Source organism: Emydura macquarii, unplaced genomic scaffold, assembly GCF_026122565.2.
Source record: "Emydura macquarii macquarii isolate MOO-44397 ecotype Brisbane River unplaced genomic scaffold, CSIRO-AGI_Emac_v2 contig_3343, whole genome shotgun sequence".
NCBI classification, from domain to species: Eukaryota; Metazoa; Chordata; order Testudines; family Chelidae; genus Emydura; species Emydura macquarii.
This window is the reverse complement of record NW_027133480.1, coordinates 7,507,503-7,531,637: the sequence shown is the minus strand read 5'-3', so window position 1 is coordinate 7,531,637 and position 24,135 is coordinate 7,507,503. Positions and strand designations below refer to the sequence as shown.

The window sequence follows — 24,135 nt, the reverse complement described above, 5'->3', positions numbered from 1 at the left end:
CACTCCAAGAGTAATAGTCCCTAGGGACTGCTCTGCCAGGAAAGGATCACTGGAATGCCAAGTTCTCTCCTTCACCAACGCACCCTTTATGCCAGAGGTCCAAGTGTAGGTGGTGTAGAATCAATTATACCAGATTTACACCTCCTGGGGAATTCCTCTATACCTGTTAGGGCAGCTTTCCAAGCTGCTTTGCACTGAGGAACACAAAGCAGCCAGAAGGCAATCTAAGAATCTGTTCCAATGCTTTTAAAAAAAACCAAAAAATCAGAGTAAAACTCCTATTGACTTGAACAGGGCCAAGATGACTCATTACCTTCCTCGAGTTACTCAAAAAAAAACCCAACCTTAGATCATTACTTCAATGAAATAATTTTTAAAATCTATTTTACTTTTAACTGTTTGTGTGTTTTGTTATTTGCTTCTTCTACTTCACCATTTTTCACAGTGACAGTAGATTCATCAATTTCACCTTAAATTTCCAGCTCTCCTGCACTACAAACTCTTGCAATGACTGGATTGCAAAAAAACACTGTGGGGAATGTTTAAATCCCAAACCAAAGGATCCCAGATCATTAAAAATGTCTTTCACTGAAATTATAAAATAGTAATGAAAGCATTTCTGCTAACATTAGGTTTTGTTATAACTGTTTGTAGCAAATATCTACATTTTGACCCTAACTACCTTTTAGCATCACTTTAAAATAATTTTTTTTTTAAGTGGTGGTGTTTTTTGTGGGTTAAGGAGCAAGTTTTGGATTGTGCCTCAGTTTCTCTATTTGTAAAATGGAATAATATTTACCTACCCTCACTATGGTGTTGTGAAGCTTAATCCATTATTACTTACAGACCATTTTCAAATCCTTGTAAGGAGGGCATTATAAGAATGCAAAGTAATACAGACAGATCATATAGTTAAGGTTGCCCAACACTTTCTATTATAAGACCTATTTTGAGTTTCTTGTAATTGTGTCAAACTTCAACCATTCACACTGAAAATTTCCATGCTGGGTATCTGCCTCAGGCTATATATATATTTTAAAGCTTTCAGGTAAACTGGTTCAACCATTTCTGAGAATATACACTTGACAATTTTTGGCCTTAATCTCAACGTGCCTCAATTCTCCATCTGTAAAATGGGAATATTGCCACCTAATCTTACAGAGGTATAATAATTCATTAATATTTGTTAAGCACTCAAATACTATGGTGACAGCACCACAGAAACACCCAGAGAGTGTATTCAGTGTAGGGTTTGGATGGTATATGTTTAAAATAAAGCCTAGGCTACATACTGAATGTTGAAGATAAAAGAAATCTTGAATGCCCAACTACACACTTACTGAGTGAGGCAGTGGTCCTGTGTAAAAAAAAGCATGTGATCATGTAATTAATGGATGCATCATAATGCATATGTACAAGTGGGCTAAATTAAGGTTGCACAAAGAACCTTAACTGTGGCATTTCTTAACTTTTGAATGTTTTACTTTGCTACCTTAACATTTTTTTAACATAGTGTTTTATATTTGTTAAGAGATAGAACAATTCCTGAAATGTATACAGAAATGATAGTAGAAAGACCACAGCTAAGATTAAACATGGTAAAAAAAATTAGGCTTATGAAAGGATCAGAGCTTGTTTTACTCAAGGTCATAAAAGAACTTAAAAGTAAACGTGTAGTGTAGTCTGGTTCCTTAAGCACTTGTTAATCTGTTTCAGAGGTGCTACTTTTGTTCTACCATATCCCCTGAAATGAGCATTTTTCAATTTGTAGGAATGAATTACAAGCCAAAAATGGTTATTAGTGAACCAAACTGCATTTCTGCTAACCTTCATCATTGCCAGAACTGACAAAGACACAGCTGGGTTCCTTTCTTAAATGTGCCCTAAAGAAAAACTCTTTTCCTGTCCAAATTTGTCAAATCAGTTTAACTCTGTACATCTACTAGTAATCATTTCTATAGGGTTTTACATATTCGAAGAATAATAGAAACATTTGTTTATCCTCACTAAATCCTTGTGATAGATAAGTACGGCTATCTCCATTTACAGAGAGAACTGGCTGAAAAGTAACACATAGCAAGTTGGTGACAGAGGCAGAATTAGAACTCTGGACTTCCTAAATCCTGGGTTGGCTTGCATCTGCATGTTGCATATGAGCAAGAACTTCTCAAAAGTCAGTTCATCCCTCCCACCCTCACATTTGGTGTAAATCAGACTTTACGTTCTAATAATTCTGTCATTTCAATTCTATATTTAAGTTAAATTTTTCTAAATTTTGACAAGTACCCATTGAAGTATGACTTGTCTGGTCAATTGAATTAATTTTCGATTACCTTTTAAAAATATTGGGCATATTTTTAACAAGATCACACTAGTTTTATTCAAGATCACATTTGGACCTAATCTACTACACAGTTCAAAATATGCTAATAGTAAAAGTTTCTTTGAAGGCAGTGAGAACTTTACTTCATTGAGGACTGCAGGATTGGGTTCCGACTGTACACTTTTTTAAGATTAAGGTTGGTTTCACGTAAAGACTTGTCCAAATAAAAGAGCAAAAGTTTACCTTCACTGCTCAAGCTGCTGTATCAGATTATTCTCTAATAATTTAAATGACAAAAATTAAAGTTGAAAAAAATTGCATAGACTTGGTACTTATTTAGTGTGGAAACCACTTTGTGTGGTAACCATAGTACCTAGAGGACAGTCTATAGATTTCAGACAATCAGCCTTGACTTTTCTGTTGATCTTCAGAACCTTGAAGATACACTGAGAGTGATGTGCAAACATAGAGAAGAATTCCGACACTATCAAGGACAAAGAAATCCAGTGTCAGCTGCATAAGAAAAATAACCTTCAGAAGTATCATTGAAAGCAGGACGTGCCACTTTCACTGGAAGTCTACTTACAAGACTTGACATCTCCATAATTCTTGGGACAACAAAAGAATATAAATTAAACAATGCTGATGTTATCTCACTGAAATATGATGCAGAGGAAACGTAAGGCTCAAGTATCAAGATATTTTATTCTTATATCCCCTTTCCATAGAATCCAAGCTTTCAAACAAATTATAAAAAAAATAATAAGAGCCAAATACTCATGTACATCCAAACAACTCTATGGGCCTAATTTACACTGAATCTACATCAATGTAGTTGACAATAGATTAACATTTCTGTTAAAAAATGGACAAACAAGGGGTGAATTTGGCCCATAATGTTGGTGCAAATTAGACTGTGCACAGTGCAGGAGGGGTCTCTTCCATTTGCACATACACGAATAGGGGCCAGACACAGTATGACAGGTATTGTGCTAGGCCAGTGTCACAACCGATGCTACCATCCTCAGAGAAGGCAGGGAAAAGTGAATGACAGTGGAGCTGTGGCCTTTTCCCACCTTTGCACCAGCCAAAAGAGTGACTGGGTGCAGAGGCGAGTGTATGCTGTACTCAGCAAAACAGCTCAAAATGCAGATTTTATAACAGTAAACTGGCCATTTAAATAACCTGGTCAGACTCCAACTCTTTATACTTCTTTACACATTAATGTAATTTATTTAGGCAGAATCGTTTAGAATTACACTATGAACTGTAAATGTAGAACAACAAATTATTTTAATAATATTCTTGAATTTAAAAATAACTAGTGCTCAGGTAAAAATAATTTTGTTGAGTTGTATACAATCACTTTATATTTAAATGATTAATATACAAGTGCTTTATATTTTCTCTTCAATGTTAACATTTTAATGGATAAATGTACATTACTACATATTTAATATATATGGAAACAGTGAACAGAATGATTAAATAACATTTTACAGTGTTAGTAGTCATACAAATTGTAAAAATGGGCCAAATTGTATTCTTATTTTCAATACTGCCAATCCAGAGAAACTCCATTGGGAGTTACTCTGGACTGTACACTTGTGTGAAAGCAGAATTTGACTCAGTGGGTATTGAATCCTTATTATTGATTGTTAATCAGTATTTGATTCCAAAATAAGAACACGTAAAACTGTATGCATCCAGGAGCAGACTAAGACATGATCAATTGATAGACTGATTTGGGCCATATGTTCTAAAGTACCAGCAATACCAGCCACTTGTGGATTCTGCTTGTTAGCAGCTCTTTCCTCTCTGCCACCTCCATCCTCTTCCTCTAAAAGATAATTTCCTCTACAGAATCCCTTTTGGTTTCCACCTAATTTTTCCCACAGGAAAACCTCCCCACAACCATGAATTCAGTCTTCCCCATCCAGCACAGCTTCCTGCCACCAGAGAGCAGTTTCATGGCCCTGATTTTGAGACCCAGTAGCAGGCCATATTTCAATCAAACTTTAATCACAAGACATTTGGAATGCAGGTAAGTTTTAAATTTACACCAAGAAGCTGGAGAAGGGTGAAAGAAACTCCAGAGAGGCATGGAGTGCAGTAGAAAGACAAATGACACCAGAAACAAGGAGAGGAGGCTGAGAGGGGAGAAGACAAAGAACAGACAGGGAGGGAAGACTTGTATTTCAATATATAAATTGAAATAAAATAACAGACAGAATGTATAGAAATTATCCTCTGTGTCCTCCTGGGGCTCTCGTGATATTAAAGGGTCATTAGCATCGTTTTAAATCCTGAAGACATTTTTTATATTTAAGAGACTCTTGGGCAGTAGTACAATAAATAATGGGGTATTTGCTTTGAAAAGAAAGGCAAAAGGCTTCATACACCACTGCATAACTACAGTTTTACATCAAGGTAACTCCATATATGTCAATGGAGTAACACTCCCATAAAGTTGGTATCATACTGTGGTGATTCAGACTCAGGTATATTATTTTTACCTTTTCTCTCTCTCTTTCCCTTGGGCAGCCCCGCTTTCTGGCTGCAGCCTGATATTAGAGGGCTTAGGTTTCAGAGGATAATAGCTCTGAAGGCATTTAGCAGCAGCCTGAGATAATCTGCCACCTGCTTCCCCTTCACCAGCAGGGTGACCCAGACCCTGACAATTCAAAGGAGCTACTTAGAGGAATTTACTGGGGTACTAGAGACACAATTGCTGGCAGATTGGGGAAGGAATCGATTGCTAATAGGTCCCTTCAAATGGACTGCCTCCAGCTTTGCTCCCTTCTTCCTTGCTTCCCTACAGCTGGCTTCTTCTAACCCTAACCCAGGTCCTCCCTACCCCAATCACTATCCCACCTAACCCCCATACTGGAATGCTCTTCTCCCCCACAGCCTGGCAAACAGGATCCAGGCCCTACATCATGGTGCTGGAGACAAAAAATGATGCTACCTAGGAGAAAGAGAAAATTAAAAATAAAATACTTAAATATTTTATTCATCAAGGTATAAAAACAATTATGTTTCTAGTGCCCAGGATCCTCCTTAGATAGCACAGCCACACTTTAACAATTACTAATGTCATGGCTATGACACCAGAATCCCCGATGAAATTGCAACCTTAAGATATAGTGCATTGTTGGGGACACATTATTCCTGGTATTATTAATTTATATTACACTGTAGGTGGTCATGGTATTTTAAATTAATAAAGATACAAATAAGAAAAGTTTCCTGCCCCAAACAGCTTACAATGTAAAGGATATTTTGCAATTCCTATGTAGGCAAAACTCCAACTGAAGCAATTTCAATAGGGGGTTTACAGAAGGGGGTCTTAAGGTCAAAAAGAAACAGTAAAAGAAACAGAATATAACTCCTAAAAACACTTCATTACCATGTAACTATAAATCCACTGAAATTATGTTAATTGAGTGGGCAAGATAGAATGATTTATTATTCTAATTTAGACTTTGTTAAACACAATCAACAAGAACAGGTAATAAAAAGAACACTTTTAAAGCCTGCTGAAGAGCAGCTTTCCGGGACAGCTGGATACTGCAAGGCAAATGTTCTTTTAAGAATTTCAAGCAATTAAAATTTCATGGTAGAAAAGATATTTTGTGGCTGCATTCTCGGTGAATCAGGTGCAGGTTCTCCTGTGAAGGCAGTAAACCGATACTCCTGCTGAAGTTCTTGTTTTACTTGTGCTAGCTCAGCCTGAAGCTTTTCAGCCTATGGCAAAAAATAAAATAAAATCACCAGAAAATGTTAGAAAAAAAGTCTAATTTATTGTCTGATCAATATTTTTTTATTAACAGAAGACAGAATTGTACAGATTATCAGGATGTCTTGTGTACATGCAAAATTGCATACACACATCCATGCACCTACACTTTGCAAGTCTAACACCTGTGAATACACTTTTAAAATGGCTTGTGTGCCAATGTTAAGAGTTTGCGACTACAAAAGTCAAACAACAAACACGGATTTTCAGATGTGAATTCTAATACTTAAATATGTGCTTGTGTTAGACTAGTTCATAAGAGCACACACAGGTTTTTGAATCTGTGAACTGTGGTTACAAGTATGTGCACAGGCAATTTTGCATGCACACAAACAGAGGCTATGGCTGAAAATCAGTCCTATTATGTCAAAAAATAGCTCAGAAATGCTCAAATTTGGGAGCAGATTTTGAATGTAGTCAGTGGCAATTATATGCATATCTGTTAACAATAAACATATTTCTGGGTATTCTAATCCTCACACTGATACATACATTTACTCCTTTACAATATAAGAAAAAGCAGGATTCATGTTCCTACATATATATTATTCTTTAAATTGTAGTAAATCCTGAATTTTGGGGGAAATTCATAGTAGCTGTTACAAATCTTCATAAACACAGTATTTCACATTTCAATAACATTTTCTTCCCTTTTGCTGTTAAGAACATTTTGAATTTTATAAGTGTAATGAAATGGATGATTTAAATATGGTGTAATACATCTGAAGGTTTCACAAAGTCTTAAACTCTCATCTTGCAAAGAATTATGCACACATTTAATTTACACAAAACTTACAGAGAGTCTTTGTTCCAAAATAGACTTTTAAAGTCCTTATAGAAATTTTTTTTTAAAACCTTTAAAAAATTAAGCTAAATATACGTAGAAACTTTGAAAAAGAAGTATTTTAGTTAAGTCAGCATCTAGCAATCCCTTACATAATTGAACAAATAAAAAAGAAAGAATGGCTAAAGAATTGATTTGGAACTGTTGAATTTTATTGAATACAGAAAACTAATTTTAAAATACAATTGGCTAAATGCAGAATGGAGGCCTATTTTATCATGAAGCATCTCATTTTGATTATGGCTAAAATGTGTTATTTCGTAACCAAACATGCAACTTGGTTTCATTGTTAAAAAGTGGTGGTAGAAAGAAAAAAATCCAAATATTTTTTCCACCAAATTGGTCTGTATAACATTTTAAAATGTGTAGACTGAAATAATTTTTAATAATGTTGAAACAAACAAAGGAATTTCACAAGTAGACTGACTTTAATGGGTGCAGCTGCATACTCAGCATTTTTGACAATCAGCCATTTATTCAGATGTCTAAATATGAACTTAGAAGTCCATATTTTAACTGAAGGTGCCCATTTCTGAAAATTTTGGATTTCATCTTTATATCTACATGACAATTACAGAGCAGCTTGCACAGCATATAGTAGTTCTTATAATATCAAATGTCTACATCACTTATAGTTGCATTCACTTTTTATCATCTTTTACATCTTTCTTGGACTCTTTCCTCTATCTTGTTCAAGATTGTAGCTTCACTTTTATTGGAATTGCAACTTGCCACACACAATTGTTGAATTATCCAATAATCTTAGCATAAAGTGACCAAAGTCAAATGGAAATTAATATTTTAATACAAATTGTTTGGTGCCTGAGGATTTGATCAAATGAATGAAAGATCAAATTAAACCAATGAATGAATGAAGTGGAGGGCACTGTATGTCAAAAGGGAAGTTATGATACGTACAGTTTCAAAGTCTTGTTTTGCTCTCAGCATTTCCTCTTGGGGTGTCCCTTTTGACATTTTTCTTCTTTCTTTCATCATTTGTGTATGCTGTTTGATGCGTTGTTCCAATTCCTTTTCTCTGGAGGCCCTGAGTAAACAGGATAAAAATAGTTTTCCAGTTCTTTTACATTCATTGAACTTTCGCACTTCAAATCTAGTTTTAAACCTCTGCTGCAATATAAACATAATCTAGGGGAACAAAAACAAAATTTCAGTTCTCTTTGCACTGGTTAACCTGAAGTTGTGCAAATGCATTGTTACAGTCTTCAATTACATAATCACATACTATTTTTTCCACAGGACCCCAGCCCATTCAGCACACAGGATGGATGGTGCTCTGAGAATGAACCAGGGTTATGTACACTATTGTCTGTAGGAGCCCTGTCTTATTTGCTGCAGAAGTTGGAAAGTGTGTAGTGAATGAGGCAAGGCATTGCAGGAATAGATAGGGTGATTTCATAGTTCAAGCAGCTGAATGCTGTACTGGAGAAATTAATTTGCCTCTGCCACAAATTCCTATGTAAGTGGTCTAGTCACTTAAACCAAACTTTTTAGAGGTGGCCTATAACATTGTGTTCATCATTTTCTAGATGTCCAGTTTGAGGCCTTGGGGTCTGATTTGTTTAACACTCACAGCTGCATCTGAAGTCAAAAGGAGCTGTGCTTTGAATATATAAAGTGCTATGAAATGCTAAGTACTCTGAAAATTCAGACCCTACATGCCTCAGATTGGACACTCAAAATTAGTGGGCATTTTGATTTTAATCTCTCTGTAGCTCAGTGTCTTATTTGTAAAGTGGAGCTAATACTACCACCTCAACCTCACAGTGGTGTTGTGAAAATAAATTCATTAAGGTTTGTGAAGCACTGAGATATTATAGTGATGAGCACCAAATAACAGGCCATGAGGAAATTAATAATTCTATCTCCAGAGCAAGGTTTGAACAGTGTGTAGTAGATAAGACATGGGACCACACACTGAACAACAAGGATAAAACAAACTATTAATTTGCTGATCAGTTAGTGACCATTGTCCATTCGAATGAGGGAGGGGTCATGTGGAAAAAAAAGTATGTGATCATATAATTGAAAGCTGTGTCATAATGCATATGCATAAGAGGGACAAATTAAAGTTGTACAGGTAACCTTAATTCTGCCATTTCCTAATTTTTGGGTGCTTGACTTTGCAATGCAGTTTTTGGTGTGTAACTACATATAATTAAAATTAATTTGAAGAACTTTTAAATGAAGGTAAAATAACTGAAGGCTTTAGAACTCTGAAGACCTTAATGCTCATCGGAGCTTAGTTTCATAGCAGACTTAAAAATGATGCTGGCTCCTTTGTTTTATTGATGAGAAACAGGAGCATTAGAATATATGTGTATGTGGCTTAACCCTGTACTGGGAGTTAATTACCATTTCATTAGCTGCTGCAGGAGAAAGGGCAACATAAACTACCCAAACACAAGGGCCTGAGACCCAAGGGGATTGGCAGAGTGGTGAATAATAAGATAAACTGTATCTTCTTGAAGGCTTCCAGTAGTGGGGGTTGGGATTGAGAAGAAACACCCATGTTCCCAAAACATATATGTGGGAGAAAATGGCAGAAGCAGCTGGCCTGAAAGGCAGAAGTGCAGGGGAGCACTGCTCGGCAGGTCAGAGCAGCAAGCAAGTGAAGTTTAATGAAACATTGTAGGAGGCATGCTAAAGAAAGAACCCTGACCAATCTGAGCAGTTGAGCAATGTACAGCATGCACAGACTGCATTCCAAATCCAAAGCATTGCCCAGAACAGCCATAGAAAGTTGTGACAGTCTGAATGTGAGAGGAGTATTACAATTCAGTCCCACAGAAGGAAAATAATTATTTGCAAAGACTTGTAAAAGTTTAGAACCAAAAGCATACAATACACGGATAGGATTTAAGTATTAATAATTATTGAGCAAACATATTCGTTGTAGTTTTCCTTACTTTCTCCACTCCTTACACTTGATTCAATGAACAGTTGTGTCAGGCTGTAACTGCAGTAACTATAACCATATCTTTTCCTCATTACTCCAGGGTACAGCACAATGTATTTGTAATTAAAGCTGGTTACAATAGTTCTTGACTTAGGTAAATCTGGTAGTTTTTCCCTGGAATATTATCTATCAATAAGGATGGCAGAATGTGCATTAGTCATAATATATATGCACACTTCAGGCAAATTAATCCTCATTTTTCACTGCGTACTAGAAGTTTGTACAGTAACTGCTAAATGTATAAACCTGGAGTGAGCCAGAAGCTTTCTATTTAAAAAAAAATGTATACACATAAAATAAGATCACCTGGAGTTTTTTCAAAAGTGGAACTAGATGTTTTTTGAGACTAAAAAAAATGGCTTTTTGGGATTTGTTTTCATTTTCCCACTCTTCAATGGTTTGTGGCTGGACTAGAACTAGAAAGTTTTGTTACTCCCATAAGGTTTTCCAGTCTGATTTGCAGACCAAAGCAATTCAGATAAGCATACAAATTTTTATCCCAGTTGAACCTTTTGAGATTTGTCTACCAGTTAGTTGGGGTCCTTTCAGCTCAGATGACAGACACAACAAGGACCACTTACACAGTTTCTACCCAGCTCTCTGGCCCACATTCGCTGTCTTAACATGTACAGAGATAGGTGCCTTAGATTGGTCTACACTAGGAACTTATGTCAATATAACTATGTCACTCATGGGTGTGGATTTTCCACAACATAGTTATACCAACCTAACACCCGATGTAGACAGTGCTATGTTGACTGGAGGGCTTCTCCCGTCGACCTACCTATTGCTCCTTGGGGAGGTGGAGTACCTATGATGACAGGAACAGTTCTCCCATCGGCACAGATAGTGTCTTCACTAAGTGCTACAGCAGCACAGCTGCACCAGTGCAGTTGCACAGCTGCAGTGCTGTAAGTGTAGACAAGCCCTAAGTACAATATCATTATTATTATAATTAATTATATTATATTAAGCTATTGCAGTTGCACTATACATGAAGGATTCTGAAATGGATGCAGCTCAGATGCAAATCTTGAGAGATAACTGTTCTTTTAATAAACTATACAGCTTTTTAGAAGTTAAGAACTAGTTTTTATTTTTTACTGTGCAGGTTTATTTTCTTCTATAAAGATGAGGGATTGTTTTGTTATATGGAACAGCAAAGCAATCTATTTATAATTTCATACTAATAAAACAAAAGGATGTCCCACCACAGTGTTGTCTAAGAACACTTTTTAAAGTTTATAGTATGTGTTACTAACCTTGCAGCTTCAGCATCTCTTATAGAATTTACTTTCAACATTCTTCTCATGTGTTCACTTTTTTCAGGAGTATGTTTCTTTAGGTTTTCATATCCTTCTTTCATGTTATGATAATTGATGTTATCAGTAGCATATGGGACACTTTTTGATATCTAAAAAGTACAACATAATACATGATTGGTGCATTTCATGGAAAGGCATCATTAATTAGAACTATTTCAGTATTGAGATTAAATGTCTGTTTTTTTTTAAATCATAGCCAGTAATCACCACAGCATCTCCTTTCTGCAAAATGTTTTTAAAATGGGTAAACTTTTTTTTATTGAGTGGTTATTTGAGATACCACAAATGCAAGAAAGTCTTTCCTACAATCAATATACTAGATAGTGAGGGGTGCTATAAAAATCCTTAGGTTTTATTTAATATTGTAGATACATTTTTCATATTTTTACTCCTCTTTTAATTTATTATAAAAATTATTCCATTTCTACAGGAAGAGGATTATCTACAGAGTTCAGTGTACCAACAAGCAAGACTGTGAGATGAAAGGTTTGGTTTGAACATCTTTTCTGAATTATTTTGTCTATGGTAAGGAAATTAAATAATTGCAGGGGAGATTTTCAAAGGCACAAAGGCAGTTAGCCCCCCAATTCCCATTGTAAAGCAATTTCATGATATATCCAAGTCCCATATGTGCCCTGAAAATCTTCCTCTACATATAGAGTATACGGTATAAGAAATATAGGAACGTTTCTTACCATGTACAGTAACTGGAGTTCTTCAAGATATGTTGTCCACATGCTGGTGCACAAGTGCCTCATGTGCTAGAGCTCAAAGTTATGTTGGTCAGTAGCACCTATAGGGGGTGCATACATTCTTTAGTCCTTTATGAGGGCATATAAAGGAAAGGCACACCTGCCCCCATTCAGTTCCTTCTTACTGCAGAATCTCTTATAATAGGACTCAAAAGAAGAGGGAATGGAAAGACAGGTTGCAGAACATGCATATGGAGAACACATATCAAAGAACTCCAGTTACTGCACAGTAAATAACTTCTCTTTTTCCTTTGGGTGATTGTCCATATGCACATTCTACTGAAGATGACTCCCAAGCAGTGATCATATTAAGGAGGCAGGAGCTCAGAGGAGTTAGTGAAACAATGATTGAAGGACAATTTTTGTGAGGATCAGCAGAGCAGGCCGGCTTTTCTCAGTGGGTCTCGCACCTTCCTGCTTGTAGTGGGCCAGGAAGTTGCCCGTCACCCCGTCTTCCCACAGGGAGGGGGTAGGGACCCGGGCCCACCCGCTCCTCCGGGTCCCAGCCCAGGGGCCCTATAAGAAGCAGCTATGTGCTGCTGGTACTGCTTTCCAGACGGCACACTCTTCCCCTGGGCTAATTTTCCCCCTCCTTCAGTCTTTCTGGCTTCTGGAGCTGGTACCTTCCTCCTCACTGCTCCACCACAGCGCTCTGCTCACCAGCTCGTTCCTCGGCACAGCTCCGTACTCCTATCACCACCGCTCAGCACTCCTCTCACCTCACCACAGCACAGCACTCCTCTCACCACCACAGCACAGCACTCCTACTTCCTCCAGCTCGTGCACTGTGTGTTTGGGGCGGAGCCCTTTTATGGAGCACCTGGCTGATCACTAATCAGCCTCAGCTGCTCCTAATTGCCCCCAGTGGTTCTGAGTGAGTCAGCAGGGAACAAAGCCCGGAGCATTCTGGGGCTCACATATCTCCCATCCAGCACTCTTCTACTGCCTTCTGCCTTCACCATATCACACATCCCCCCCCCTGCGCAACACCATGGGGTTGGGCTACTTGGGACGTAAGGCAGTGCTGGCGTGACAGGGCGTCAGCGTTGCCATGTTGGCTTCCGGCCCTATGCTGCACCCGGAAGTGGAAAGGCTGCAGGGAGAGGAACCATCGGGTGACACGCGCATTCTTCTCCTTGTTGGTGTGCATCCACCGGAGTGGGGCGTGGTCCGTCACCAAGGTGAAACGTCTCCCCAGGAGGTAGTACCTGAGGGTTTCCATGGCCCACTTAATCGCCAGACATTCTTTCTCGACCACTGCGTACCTCTGCTCCCTGGGGAGGAGTTTCCTGCTAAGATACAGGATCGGGTGTTCTTCGCTGCCAACTAGCTGTGTGAGTACAGCCCCTAGTCCTGTCTCGGAGGCATCCGTCTGGAGGATGAAGTCCTTGTCAAAGTCTGGGGTAATCAGTACCGGGTGGCCACAAAGGGCTGACCGTAGGTCTTGGAACGCTCTTTCAGCCGCGTCAGTCCATTTCACTATATCTGGGCCCCGAGCTTTTATGAGGTCAGTTAAGGGCCCTGCTCTAGCAGCAAAGTGGGAAATAAACCTCCTATAATAGCCCACGATCCCTAAGAACGCCCTGACCTGTTTCTTGCGGACCGGTCGGGGCCAGGCCCGGATGGCCTCCACCTTGTCCCACTGGGGCTTGACCAGGCCTCTCCCTACCACGTAGCCCAGGTATTTGGCCTCAGCCAGTCCTATCGCACACTTAGCCGGGTTTGCCGTGAGGCCAGCTTTCCGGAGGGAGTCGAGCACCGCCTCCACTTTCCCCAGGTGCGTTTCCCAGTCGGGGCTATGGATGACCACATCATCCAGGTAGGCGGCTGCATACTTGGTGTGGGGTCGCAGTAGGTGGTCCATCAACCTCTGGAAGGTTGCGGGGGCCCCATGGAGTCCGAAGGGGAGGACGGTATATTGAAATAGGCCGTCAGGTGTGGAGAAGGCGGTCTTCTCTTTGGCATCTTTGGCTAGGGGGATCTGCCAGTAGCCCTTTGTCAGGTCCAGGGTGGTCAGGTAGCGGGCCTTGCCCAACTGATCTACTAGCTCATCGATACGGGGGATTGGGTAGGCATCGAATTTGGATACCTCGTTCAGCTTTCGGAAGTCATTGCAGAAGCGCAGGGTACCGTCAGGCTTGGGGACTAGGACTATTGGGCTGGACCACTGGCTGTGGGACTCTTCAATTACCCCGAGCTCCAACATCCTTCTTACCTCCGTCCTAATCTCTTCCCTCTTGGCCTCTGGGATCCGGTATGGTCTTATCGTCACCCGCGCCCCAGGGTCAGTGATGATGTGATGGTGGACTGTCGTTGTCCGACCGGGCTGTTTGGAGAACACGTCCTGGTTCCGCTGGACCATGTCGATAGCCTCGGTCCGTTGCTCGGGGGTTAATTCAGGGGATATTCTAACCTCCCCCTGTGGAGCATCTGTCTGGGGGGTCGCTTCTCGGGCGACCAGGCATGCCTCCCGGTCCCGCCAGGGCTTCAGTAGGTTAATGTGGTACAGCTGCACCGGCTTCCGGCGGTCTGGCTGTCTCACCTTATAGTTTAGGTCTCCGACTGCTTCCACAATCTCATACGGACCTTGCCAGCTAGCCAGGAGCTTGCTCTCTGCCGTTGGCACCAGCACCATCACCCGGTCTCCTGGCTGAAACCTCCGTGCCTTGGCCCGTCGGTTATAGTAGGTCCGCTGGGTCTCCTGGGCCTTCTCCAGGTGATCCCGCACGATGGGAGTTACCCGGGCTATTCGCTCTCGCATCTTTGCCACGTGCTCGATGACGTTTCGTCCTGAGTTGAGCTGCTCCTCCCAGTCTTCTTTGGCTATATCCAATATACCCCGTGGATGGCGACCATACAATAGCTCGAAGGGAGAGAACCCAGTGGATGCCTGGGGGACCTCCCGTACTGCAAACATCAGGTAGGGTAGTAGGGCATCCCAATCCTTTCCGTCCTGGGCCACTACCTTTCTTACCATGCTCTTGAGGGTACGATTAAACCTCTCGACCAGGCCATCTGTTTGCGGATGATAGACTGAGGTCCTCAGAGCCTGGATGCGGAGCAGGGTGCAAAGGTCTTTCATTAATCTGGACATAAAGGGGGTCCCTTGGTCTGTCAAAATCTCCTTAGGGATGCCCACCCTAGCGAAGACCTGGAGTAGTTCCTTTGCGATCGCTTTGGAGGTGGGGTTCCTTAATGGGATGGCTTCAGGGTAACGGGTGGCATAGTCCAAAATGACGAGCACGTGCCGATGGCCCCTCGCCGATCGCTCTAGGGGTCCCACCAGGTCCATAGCTATCCTCTCGAAAGGAACTTCAATGATGGGTAGGGGCACTAATGGGGCTCGCAGGTGAGGCCGGGGGCTGTGTAATTGGCACTCCGGGCAGGAGAGGCAGTATCTTTGGACCTCCGCCCGTATTCCTGGCCAGTAAAACCGTCTCAGAATTCGGTCAAGGGTCTTATCTACCCCTAAGTGCCCTCCGAATAAGTGGCTGTGGGCCAGCTCCAGTACTGCCCTGGTATGCTTTCGTGGCACCAAGAGTTGTTCTACCTCCTCCTCCCGCATCTGTGTCACCCGGTACAGCAGGTTGCGCCTCAGGATATAGTATGGCCCCGGGCCCTTGGTCCGGCCCTCCACAGGCACGCCGTCTATTTCCACTACCTCCCCCCACATTCACATATAGTGGGTCGTTGGCCTGGTCTTGCCCAAAAGTTTCCCGCAGGGGCCCCAACTGGCCGTCCCTTAGGGGCTCAGCCCCACCTTCGTCCTCGGGGCCGCCCCTGCTGGCACTGGGGCCTGCCTCTGGCTCCTTGCTAGTTTGGGCAGTCTCCTGGCCTGCTGAACGGGTTCGCCTATTAGCCAGAGCAGCTTTCTGGGCCCCAGCCAATATTTGTGTCCCTAGGTGTTTAGCCGCCCTTCTTTCCCGCCGGGATTTTCGGGGCCTCCCAGGGGGTGCAAATACTTCGGGAGCAAATTCGGCAAACGCGGGGGCAGGGCTGGCTGCCTGCGCCTCGGTCTCCGGCAGGGGCCTGCCCTCCACTCCGGGCTCTACTGGGGGAAGTAGGTCCTTGAACCCAGGGAAATCTCTCCCAATCAAGACTGGGTAGGGGAGTTTAGGGACCACCCCTGCTGTCACCCGGGTAACACTCCCCTGGATCTCAATCTTCACTGGGATCGAAGGATAGAAATTTACAGTCCCATGTACGCAGGTTATCCCAGTGTGTCTGGCCCGGGTCAGCTGATCGTACCCCACCAGCTTCCCAGAGACCAGGGTGACCGCACTCCCCGAATCTACCAGGGCAATGGTTTTTATGCCATTCATTTTGACCGGCCTGGTGTACCCATGGGGGGCCTCTACCACCCCTACCAGGCCAATGAGACCGCAGCACCCTTCATGGCCACCCAGATTGCATTGCATGGGCTCGTCCCCATTGGGGCACTGGGCTGCTATGTGGCCCAGTTCCCCGCATCCATAGCATCGGTAGGACCGATTAGTGGCCCCCCTCTGTCCTGGGCTACTTGGCTGGCCACCCCTGTCCTCGCCCCCTGAGTCCCCCAGTCCCCTTCGATCCTTGGGCCGGTCCTCAATGACTCGGCGTTCGGGTCCCATCCTCTTGGATCTCCCGATCGTCCCAGAACTGGGGTTGGTGCCCGGCCTCTGGGCCCGCCAGGTCTTCTCCTGGGGAGTCAGGGACAGTTCACGGGCTGCCAACTGTCTCTCCACGAGGGCGACCAGTTCGTCGTATGTAGAGGGATCGTTCTGTCCCACCCAGGCTCGGAGGCCTGATGGCAACCCCCGCATGTACCGGTCTACCACTAGAAGTTCCACCATCTTCTCGGTGCTGAGGGCCTCAGGGCGTAGCCACTTCCGAGTTAGGTGGATTAAATCGAACAGCTGGGACCGGGGTGCTTTGTCCTCCTGGTACCGCCATTCATGGAACCTCTTGGCCCGCATTGCCACGGTCACCCCAGATCGGGCCAGGATCTCAGCCTTTAGCTGGGAGTAGTCTGCAGCAGCATCTACCGCCATGTCATAGTAGGCCTTCTGGGCCTCTCCCCCTAGGAAAGGGGCGAGGAGGCTGGCCCACTGGTCTTGGGGCCAGGCCTCCCGCAGGGCTGTCCTCTCAAAGGCCAGGAGATATGCCTCCACATCATCCTCCCGCGTCATTTTCTGGAGGTAGTTACTGGCCCGTATGGCCCGCGCCCCATCTGGGCTGCCCCCTCGCTCCACCAGGACTTTCAACTGGCCTACCACCTCTTGGAGTAGGGCCCGGTCCTGGGCAGCCTGGCTCATCAGAAGGCGGTTGGTCTCCTGCTGTAGTTGTACGGCCTCCCGCTGGGCTACTGCCTGGACCCGGGTAGCTTCCTGCTGGGCGGCTGTGGCTTGCACCAGGGCTTTCACCACATCCTCCATCTTAGTAGCGGGGTGGGTTGGGGTCTCCCTGGTTCAAACCCACTGTGCGAACATCCCACTTCTGACACCACGTGTGGCTGATGGCCGGCTTTTCTCAGTGGGTCTCGCACCTTCCTGCTTGTAGTGGGCCAGGAAGTTGCCCGTCACCCCGTCTTCCCACAGGGAGGGGGTAGGGACCCGGGCCCACCCGCTCCTCCGGGTCCCAGCCCAGGGGCCCTATAAGAAGCAGCTATGTGCTGCTGGTACTGCTTTCCAGACGGCACACTCTTCCCCTGGGCTAATTTTCCCCCTCCTTCAGTCTTTCTGGCTTCTGGAGCTGGTACCTTCCTCCTCACTGCTCCACCACAGCGCTCTGCTCACCAGCTCGTTCCTCGGCACAGCTCCGTACTCCTATCACCACCGCTCAGCACTCCTCTCACCTCACCACAGCACAGCACTCCTCTCACCTCACCACAGCACAGCACTCCTACTTCCTCCAGCTCGTGCACTGTGTGTTTGGGGCGGAGCCCTTTTATGGAGCACCTGGCTGATCACTAATCAGCCTCAGCTGCTCCTAATTGCCCCCAGTGGTTCTGAGTGAGTCAGCAGGGAACAAAGCCCGGAGCATTCTGGGGCTCACATATCTCCCATCCAGCACTCTTCTACTGCCTTCTGCCTTCACCGTTATATCCATAGCCTACTGGTTGGTGATGATAAGAGACCAAGCATTCCTGAAGTGAGCTAACCAGTTTCCAAAGAGGAGGTTGTCATTTTCCAGACAAAGGAGGTAGAACCCAGCTCTCAACTGTACAATCAGAATGAGTGCTTCTGAGATTCGAAGTTTCATGATGGAGCAGTGGGTTGTCTTCTACTGTGGAAGTGCTGTAGTTTCCTTGGTGGTTTTAAAGACCTTTGACAGTAAAAAATCATCCAGATTGGTCTCGATACTGCTGTTTCATTTGCTTCCTTTTAGGAACTGGTGTGTATACTCTGAGGGAAGTCAAGGTGGCTCATAAGTCCTTCAGTGTATGGAAGGGCCACTTCAATTCTAGAGCTGAAGAATTTGGCCCTTTCAAAAGGCAAGTCTTACACCATCATTTGGATTTCTTTGGGGAAACCCAATCCCTGAAGCCACGACAGACACATGACAGTAGCTATTGCCATTGATCTGGCATCCATATCTGCTGTACCAGTACTGCTTGGAGGCTCATTCTGGCTATAAGCTGGCCTTTATTAACGAGTGACATGAAGTTCCCATGAGCGTTGTTAGAAAAACTGTCCATAAAGGGAGGCAGCCTCTTGTATGCAAAAGTCGTATCTGGCTAATATGGACAGATAACTGGCTACACAGAACTGTACACTTGCTGAGGAATAGGCTTTCTAGCCACATAAATCTAGTCTCTTTGGCTCTTTTTCCTGTGGTGTGGATCTGAATTGTTTTGCCTTTTCATTTGCCACTACACTTGTGACTACAAGGGAGAAGGGGATAAGATGCATGAAAAAGAATTTCGCGCCCGTAAGAGGCACTTGATCTTGTCTACCCTGCGGGATGTAGGTGATGCCAAATCAAGTGTCTGCCACGAGATTCTGGCTAGATCTATAATGTTCTTATTGACTGGGAGGGCCATCTTCCCTACTGTGGAGCCTTGAAGTATGTCTACCAGTTTATATGGTTGTTCTTCCACTATCTCAACAGGGATTTGGAGGATCTTGGCCATTCCTTTAATGGATCCTGGAAACCCTTATAGTTGTTCATTTGTGGGACCAATACCTTCTCCTCTACTTGTGGTTGTGCTGGGAAAAGCTGTGGAGGTCATCTGAATGTGCGGTGCTCTGGAGGCGGCAGCCTTCTGGTGGTACAGTTGCTGTCTGGGGCTGAAGTAGTTCTGAGCTGACCAGAGTCCCCAGCAAGGCAACATGGGCATTGGTGAGTAAGAGCCTGGTGGCCAGAGGATAGGGAACCATAAGCCTGGATTCTGTGAGTCCCAATATCTTTCCTGTGAGGTGTGTCTGGATCCTCTATAAGATGGTGACAGTCTGGGTAATTACGTTCTGGGGTGGAATTTCTCATCCCCTAGTTCTGAAGATGAATTTGAGGAGAATGCATAGCCATGGCCTTCGGAGTGTTACCAATAGTGCCACACTACTAGATAAAATCAGTGTTGACTGTAGTGCAGCAGTCAAGAGCAAGGAAGATTGTGCCTCTGGATGACCTGCAGGTCCACTGATGCCACATCGGGCAATGTCAGTGTCTACACAGTAACTGGTTAAGGTAGTAAAGCAATCTCTGCAACAGTGATGGTGCACTATCCTGACTGGCTTGGTTCCAGAAAAGTCGGTGCTGGGGCCATTGGGGTAAACTTTGCTGGGGTTAGTGCCATTCTTTTTCCTGAGGTTTTGGTTTTCAGTACCAGAAGCTTCAGTGCTGTATGGTTGCAACCGGATCAAGGCTGAGCTCCAGTGGGAACCATTTGGAGCTGCGGTTTTCCTATTAGAGTATGCCTTGGTATGTGACCTGCTCCAACAACTTCTAGCTCCCTGTGTTCTGTCTGAGGATGATGCCATAATTATAGTCACAATTCGAGTCAGAGCTCTTGAAGGCAAAGAGCCAACACTCTCACACTCTGGCTCAAAAGGTCCCTATACAAGGGGGGGTCTAGTGAGTCCAGTTCAGAAGCACGTCTCATTGACTTGGTCATTAGGAAGTCCTGAAGGCCGGCCGCCCTAACCTTTCTAGCTTGGTAGCTGAAGAACTTGCAAATCACATATTTACTGGGAATGTGTGATTCTCCCAGACAATAAAAGCACTTTGAGTGTCTGTCTGCAGTGGGGATAGCTCCCTTGCATGAGGGGCGGTATTTAAACACGGGCAACCCGGATGATGCTATAGTGAATGGGTAAATTCTCACAACTAAAGATTTCAACAGGCAACCAAACTACTAAAACTATTAAAATGACTAACTATACCATAAAACTAATTGTAAAACTATTAGCTAAAGGTATAAGGAGGAGATGGGCTCCATCTCTAACCCATGAGGTGGTGAGAGGAACTGAATAGCAGTGGGCACGCCTTGACCTTATATGCCCTTGCAGAGGAGCGTGAAGACTGAAGAGCACATGCACACACTAGGGATACTGCTGGTCAAAGAGACTTCAACCTCTAGTGCACAAGGTGACTGTGCACCATCAGTGGAATGTGCATATAGACAATCACTTAAAGGAGAAAGTAAGATTACGGTTTCCTAGATTTGACTTGTATTAAATATAAATACTAATTTTCTGCTTAAAGCTAATCCAGCTACAGACAAACATAGTAAAGAAAATCATGAACAGAACATTTATTTTATAACTTAATCTGTTCATAAAGAGTGAAAGAAACTTTAATGGTGAAATCCTGGCTCCACCTCAGTCAATGGCAAAACCCTCATTGCCCTCAGTCAGACCAGGGATACGCTTATCATCAGTGACAATATACAAATATTTTTGAAATGTTGCTTCTTTTTGAAAAATGTGTGTGAATTTAAGGTTTATGAAAGTGGTGCCTTCCCTAAATAGGAGACTGATGTACTCTTTGTATTCATTTCACAGATACAGTACACTTGTAGTACCAGCTGTCTAACACAACAGTCATCTTCCTCAAATCATGATTTGGAATGTTCCTATTCCTAAAGAAGCACCCCTTCTCCTATATTTTAGAGGTGCTGGGTGAAATTCTGGTCCCACTGAAGTCAATGGAAATGTTGCCATTGACTTCAAATGGGGACAAGCTCCCATTGACTTCAGTGGGACTAAGATTTCACCCGAAGGGCTAGATTCACAAGGGAAATTTACACATTTAACTGCCACTTCAGGTGCCTAAATCCAACATTTAGCACCATCATTCACAACACCACTATTCAGCTACCTCCTAACCATGTAGGTGCCTAAATTCCTAGGCACTTAAGTTTCTACTAGTATTAACCCCATGACACCTAAATTTCTGCCAGTGGACATGTATACAACTGCCTAAATCCTGATTTTGCGAAGCTGCTCAGTGCGTTAGCCCCCGTGGGATTCACAAACTAGGTGCTTCCCCCACCCATATTACCTATGGGCTTGATCTGTTAGCATGCCTACCAACATAAAAGACAGTGAAGTGATGGTGCTGGCCCCCCAGCCACTAGTCAGAGCACATTCCCTAGGATGTGGAAGTTAAAATCCCCACTTTGCCTGTTAAAGAGCAGGGACTTGAACTTGAGTGCCCCTCATACATGAAAGTGCCCTAACCACTGGCCTATAGGAGGATATTGTGGGGTGGATCTTTCTCGATCTCTTTGCTGAAGCTGTTCTACTTTTTATAAAATACTTAAAAAGTCATTGGGACGGAGAGAAAGTAAGGACAATTTCATAGGCAGTGGTTAGATTTTTCTTGAGAAGAGCACTTAAGCCACATCAGCCCTAACTTCAGGACTTGGTCCACATCTGTGAATTCCAAATTAGGTGCCTAACGCCCTTTTGAGGGGTAGGGTTTAGTCCACACCCTTTTCATTGGTATTTCCTACTGGCTATTTTAAGTGGCTCCTCATTCAGCATGCTAGCTTCTGTGATTCCCTTTTTTTAGGCACCTAACTCTCCCCATACATTATATAGGGAGCCTTGGCACCTAAGTCAAAGTTGTTAATTTCACCTGGTGGCAGAGCGCCCAAAAGTTATGTGTTGCAACATGTAAGGCCCCCTTATAAATATAGCCCTAAATGTTGTAATTAGTACATTGATCCTAATGATTTTTTTGTATATGATGTTAGAGAGAGCAAGTCTGTTAAAAAAAAAAAAAGAAAGAATATGGTACCAATGTTGGGAAACTATTAAGACCCTACATTTCCTATAATATTTAATCCCAGATAGATAGTGATGTTAGTACATATTCCTCATTTAAAATTATCTCCAGAGAAAAATATACGCTACTTCTGGAATATGCAAGTTGCCCAAAAAGAGTGTCTATTGGCTGCACAGAAAGGGTAGAAGGTAAAAATTCTGCCCACTAGTAAGAATTTTTTTTTGTCCCAAGGCGTTGTAGAGTTGCTTAGAGACAGCAGAGCTCCTACATGTGAGTTTCTAGTCTCCATTGCACTGCAGCTCTTTGTCTTTGGTCCAGCCGTCTGTCTGCTGAGGCCACACAGCTTGTGGGACCTTCTGCAGCCAAATGACTGGAGTGAAAACATGACATGGGAAATGACAGCAATAGTACTTGTTTATTGTATGTGGGAATTGGGAGAGATGCATGGGAAATGCCGTATCCACCACTAAAATCTGGATATGCCTCTAAGCATTGACTTCCTTATTGATGTCTATGGGAACACACAATAATTTGTCCATGCATTAGGGCACCAGGGAATGCATTGATGCTGATCAATGAGTCCTCCAAAGTGATTTGCATTATCCTGACTGGCATATAGGAAAAGGCTGGTTTGGGTGGTTGCACAATGTAAAAATTGGCATTACAAAATCTTCCAAGGGAGAAGTAACCACTAGAGAAATGTTACAGGTTTCAGAGGCACATAGAAAGTTCATAAGTCAGCATCTAGAAGCTATTTTGGACTAGCCACAGAGCATTTACTCATATCTATGAATATCTATATGACACAATGACTTAAAGAGAGAACCTTCAAATATGACATTGGCTTAAAAAAAAAGTGTAAGTCCTTGCCCCCTTATTAAGCAAACAGATAATACAAAATAAATCTCCATCAGCTTGTGAGTAATTGCCCTAAAGAACAAAATCAGTGACATTCAGAGTGAAGGTTTCAGATAAAACCAGATTTATTGCAAACGTATCTGTTGATGAAGGCCTCTCAGATCATACAGCTTGTTTCTTTATTTTCAAATGTGTTGTATAATAAACTTGGCCTGAGCTCATTGCAACAGAGGAATAAAAAATGGCTCCAATTTTAAAAGGTTCTTCTGCATTTTCCAAAGAAAGCGGTTTCTTTACTTTAAATAATAGGCATTCTGACAAGGACTAAGAACTTTAATAACAGAAAAACAAAATGGGAAATGTTAAACAATCTTTTGTTGTAAAATTGAAAGGCTGATAAACATTTCATACATACAGTATAAACACATCTGGTTTTGTATTATAAACTTAGGTTTTGGCTTGACTGGATTACAAATATAAATTTAGAAAAACTAGTGAGCCATTCTTTACTACTACTTTTCCAGGAGCTACATAAAGACTCTGTTCATCAATTTCGCTAAGCTTATTGTGACTAAAGTCATGGCACTTTGCTTGAAATTTTATGTAGACCAAGCATAGATTTTTCTTTTTCTAAAATTAAGGGTTGGGTTTTGTATCTTGCACTTTTACATTTTTGTTGCATTTAGTTAAGTCATAGCATTTACAGATACAAACCATTAGAAAGTCCAAACTTTAAAAACTGGAAGTACCAACTTTAATTCTGCCACTGTATCCCTCATCCATACTATATCCTGAACCAAGAGACCTTTGCCAATGGCCAGAGAAAACTTAAGTCTGTCCAACAGCAGGCTACTTAGTGTATATAGCTCACTCTCTCCCCACCCTCCTTTTATTCTATATTGATGGAAGGAGGGTCTCTGCTATATATCTGGTAGATGTTAGGGTAGATCCTGGTGTCCCTGGGAATCAAGCCTTGTGATGAAAAGAGCACCCAGATCTGAGAGGAGACAGTACACAGTTGATTGCTGATGGCCAAATATCTGCTGCT

General features: G+C 42.9%; 1 protein-coding gene across 1 annotated transcript in view; it reads right to left on the bottom strand.

Annotated features, from left to right (window-relative positions):
* Positions 1-5,315: 5,315 nt before the first annotated feature.
* The window catches only part of LRRC27 (leucine rich repeat containing 27), a 59,078-nt gene continuing 40,258 nt past the window's right edge, over positions 5,316-24,135 (bottom strand). Inside the window, exons 10-12 of the mRNA XM_067533363.1 lie at positions 11,206-11,357; positions 7,885-8,011; positions 5,316-6,070 (exon numbers count right to left, since the gene is read on the bottom strand). Of these exons, the coding sequence (XP_067389464.1) occupies positions 5,930-6,070; positions 7,885-8,011; positions 11,206-11,357 (420 nt within the window). The 3' untranslated portion in view covers positions 5,316-5,929. The remainder of the gene's footprint in view (positions 6,071-7,884; positions 8,012-11,205; positions 11,358-24,135) is intronic.